At 34.3% G+C, this 4557-nt stretch overlaps 1 protein-coding gene across 1 annotated transcript; it reads left to right on the top strand.

Moving 5' to 3' along the window:
- Nucleotides 1-317: 317 nt before the first annotated feature.
- LOC121474982 (olfactory receptor 14C36) lies at nucleotides 318-1250 on the top strand. Its single transcript, XM_041728131.1, is given in 5 exon segments — nucleotides 318-351; nucleotides 354-650; nucleotides 653-1043; nucleotides 1045-1108; nucleotides 1110-1250. Coding segments are annotated over 5 exon segments (927 nt in total).
- The last annotated feature ends 3307 nt before the right edge of the window (nucleotides 1251-4557 follow it).

Genomic DNA, 4557 nt, shown 5'->3' with positions numbered 1-4557 from the left:
CTTGATGGGATGAGCACTGGGTGTGATACTATATGTTGGCAAATGGAACGCCAATAAAAAATATACAAAAGAAAAGAAATTGAGACATTGCTATTAGAAAAAATAATAATACCATGTAAAAAATAATATGTAGACTAAAGAAGGACAACTAAATTTTCTTTTAAAACTAAATTAGAATCAGGTTTCGATATAAATTAGAATTAGGTAGGGATCAAGATTAAAATATTTAAGAACTATATTTCCATAATTTGTTTCTTCTTGAGCTCAGGACTTCACTTCTTACTTTTCAGGTACAAATTGTATTACCCACCATAATGATGTCAAATTCCACCATAATGATGGGATTTCTCCTACAAAGTTTTCTGATGTATGGGAACTACAAGTTTTTTATGCCATAACCTTCTCTATAATGTATGTAGTCACTCTGATGGGGAACGTTCTCATTGTTACTGTCACCACCCTTGACAGGAGTCTTCACATACCCATGTACTTCTTCCTTAGAAATCTGTCCATCTTGGAGGTCTGCTACATTTTTGTAACAGTTCCTAACTCATGTATCAATTCTCTGCTTAACAGCAGCACCATTTCAAAGGCTGGGTGTGTAGTTCAGGTCTTGCTAGTGGTTTTCTTTGTATATGTGGAGCTTCTGTTTCTATCATGGCCCATGACTATCATGTGGCTATCTGCCAACCTCTTCACTACCCTGTGATCATGAACCCTCAAATCTGCATCCAAATGACTCTGGCATCCATACTCAGTGGTCTCATTTTTGCAGGTGTGCACACTGGCAACACATTCCGGCTCCCCTTTTGTCAATCCAATGTTATCCATCATTTTTCTTGTGATATTCCCTCTCTTCTAAAGCTCTCCTGCTCTGGCACTTTCTGCAATAAGATGCTGATCTCGTCTTCTGGCTGTTTCATCTTTATCATCAGGTTTTACATTCACATATTTTCTACTGTTCTCAAATTTCCAAGTGGAGCAGACAGAAAAAAGGCTTTTTCTGCCTCTGTCCCTCACATCATTGTGGTGTCTGTCAGGCTTTTTTGTATATCTGAGACCATCTGAAAACTCTTCCATAATGCAGGACATGATCTTTTCTGTTTTCTAATTCCATAATCCCTCCGCTCCTCAACCCTATTATCTACAGTCTTAGAAATGAACAAATAAAATAAGCCATTAATAAAATGAAGAGAATGTTTATTCAGGAAATGTACAGGAAATTGCTGAGGTTCACTCTAAACTATTGAATAAAATTCATGTTTTCAGCAATAAATTGAGAAATTGATTGGAATTGTACAAAAATAACTGACATATATTTAATCTATAATGTCACTAAAATATATCATTTATCAATATAATTTCATTTCTGAAGATGTTGGATTATCTGAATATTGCACTGAGTAAAGAATCTGGCATTACAAATAAGAACTCTCTATTTATGCTTTGACAGATTAGAAGCACTCCCTAAAAATTTAGTCCAAAAATACCCCAAAAAAGTTATCTCTAGAAGTATTTTATATTAAGCCCTGTTTTGTATTTGTTTACTATTTAAATATTTATAAACCTAGTACTAAACAGTAGTATAGAAGAAATGGTCACAATCACTCAAAAATAAGTATGAAAAAATATAGTTTCTTTTGAATACCATAAAATATGAATGCAGTATAGTTGTGAAAAGAGAAGTGAATTTGGTAGGAGTATGGAGTCATGCATGAGAGGATCAGAAATATTTTACATAGCTTGTTCATAGGGCAAGGGAAATGTAAATACATTATACTTCTTATCACACCAAAATTTTGCTAAAAATGTGTTCAAGTGGCTTAAGGATACATTTACCTGATTATGCTTTAAACGTTATTTGCTAGGTTGATTAAGGAATGGAAAATGGTTTTTCCCCACTTTCACATGGGCATCCATTAAGACCACTGACAAGTAAAAAGAATGCTATTTTGCTTTCTGTTAGTGTCATTAAAATATTTATCTTTATTGTCAATAATATTAGCCATTATTTAGTAGCTTGTACTGCAAAAATTAGCAACTCCAAAGTTTTAGTATATTAATACAACGAAGATTTACTTCTTGCTCCTAGCATAGGCTAAATGGAAGCCATCAGGGAGCTCTCTGAATTGGATTCATTTGACAGATCCATTGAAAATAATAGTTGGGGCAGCCCGGGTGGCTCAGCGGTTTAGCGCCGCTTTTCGCCTGATCCTGGGGACCGGGAATCGAGTCCCACATCGGGCTCCCTGCATGGAGCCTGATTCTCCCTCTGCCTGTGTCTCTGCCTCTGTGTGTGTGTGTCTCATAAATAAATAAATAAAAACTTTAAAAAAAGAACATAATAGTCTCATTGAAATATGAGTTTTAAGCATTTTCTTAAGAAAAATCAAATAGAAAAAGTGGGAATATTCTCCAATCAGAAACCAAGTAACTACTACTACTACTGACCTGAAAATATCAGCTTTGTGAGTTATTTCATTAATATGGATAGAATTTAAGGTAGTCCTTGGACACCTTGCAGGAGGTTTTGACCTCCACAGTGGAAACCCTTGAACTCTCAAGGAGACAAACATAAAAATATTAAAAAGCAATCCAAGTATGCACTTTGAAAATAGGTTCTAATAGCAAACAAAGTAAGGTATATATTTGAAAAGAGATCCAAACATACATTTTGACATCACAATAACAAAGATATGGAACTCATATAAAAAAAGTTTTGATGTACATATGAAAACAGAGTCATGGCAGTATTTTTATTGTTTTAAAATGACATAAAATTGAGAATGGAAAACAGAATCCCATAGTCAAAACTCAGTCACAGGGAGAAGGAAAATGTAGAAAAGTGCACATGAGTTCCTTATATCACTACCAGTCATTTCTGTGCATTTTTTTTTTTTACCAAATAAGTCACATGGCCACATTTGCTGTCAAAGGGAGAGGTGGGCAATCCACCCACACTTTAGGAAGGGGAGATTAATGATAATGCCATTAAGTACTAGAAATTATCTACATCTTCCTGACTGAAAGGATGAAATGTGAGGTTCTGAATGCCTGTTGTCCATGCATTTATTATTAGCATTATGGTCACTGTACATATTCTAAGCCACATGTAACATACAGTGGCATGAATTGTGCAAAGCCTTGCAATGCATTATCAACTCTTCCATAACCTCATGCATAATAATGTTCCCACATTTTACAGATGATGCCCTGGTTTAAAGATATATGAGGGTGCCTGAGTGGCTCAATCGGTTAAGCATCTGCCTTCAGCTGGAGTCATGATTCCAGTGTCCTGTGATCAAGCCTGGTGTCAGGCTCTCTGCTCACTGAGGAGCCTGCTTCTCCCTCTCTCAGTGCCCCTCAACCTTGTCCCCACTTGTGCTCTCTTTCTTTTTAAATAAATAAAATCTTTAAAAAAAACGGGATGAGCCCTGGGTGTTATTCTATATGTTGACAAATTGAACACCAAAAAAAATTAATTTATTAAAAAAAATAGAAATATATGAGGTTGTCTATTTTTCTAGTATTTATTTGTGCTTTCATTTCTATGGTTTTCTCCCTACTTTGGGTTCAATTTGTACTTTAAAAAACATTATCTTGGCCTCTAGGCCTAAACTTAGGTCTTTTAATATAGATATTATTACTATAAAGTTCCTTCTAAGTACTGCTTTTTCTGAGTCACATAAGTTTTACTATGTTGTGGGATGCCTGGGTGACTAAGTGGTTGAGCATTTGCCTTTAGCTCATGGCATGACCCCAGAGTCCAGGGATCAAGTCCTGTATCAAACTCCCTCCAGGGAGCCTGCTTCTCCTTCTGCCTATGTCTTTGTATCTCTCATGAATAAATAAATAAAATCTTTAGAAAAAAGTTTTACTATGTTGTGTTACATTTTTGTCTTTACTTATTGTTACATTTTTATTTTTACAAGATTTTACTGATTGCAAATTTGATTATTTTTGTCCTATTGACTGTAAAAGAGTATATTAATTGCCAAATATTGACTTTTTTCTTTTATTATTAATTTTTAGCTTTATTTTATTGTGGTAGAAAAATATATTTTATATGATTTCAATGTTCTCAAATTTGTTAAAACTTGTTCTTTAACCTAACATAATCTATCTTGGAGAATGTTGCATGTGTGTTTGAGAAAAATGTATATTCTTCTGCTTTTGGGTGGAATGTTCTATATATGATCATTAAGTACATTTAGTCTACAGTGATGTTCATGTTCATGTTATTGATTTGCTTACTTATTTTTCTGTATGGATGATCTATTAGGACTGGATATTGTGGCCTGGGAATACTTCAGGACCTCACTCTCTGAGTCCTTGGATTTTCTCTCTACTTATTTTGTAATAAATAAACTGAGTTTGGAATAAAGACTTTTCATCCTGATTTTCACAAAATTCAAGTAATCTAAAAACCTTTTTTTATTTTATAAAAGGTCTGTTCCTATATGGTATATGAACATCTCAAGACCATCTTCACTTCTGATGCCAACTGAAAGTTTAAGGGTCCCACAAACCATGCTCAGTTTCAATAATTTGCTAGAA

The sequence above is a fragment of the Vulpes lagopus genome, chromosome 13 (assembly GCF_018345385.1).
Source record: "Vulpes lagopus strain Blue_001 chromosome 13, ASM1834538v1, whole genome shotgun sequence".
NCBI lineage: Eukaryota > Metazoa > Chordata > Mammalia > Carnivora > Canidae > Vulpes > Vulpes lagopus.
The sequence above is the reverse complement of the archived record's forward strand: the minus strand, read 5'-3'. Positions and strand labels throughout refer to the sequence as shown.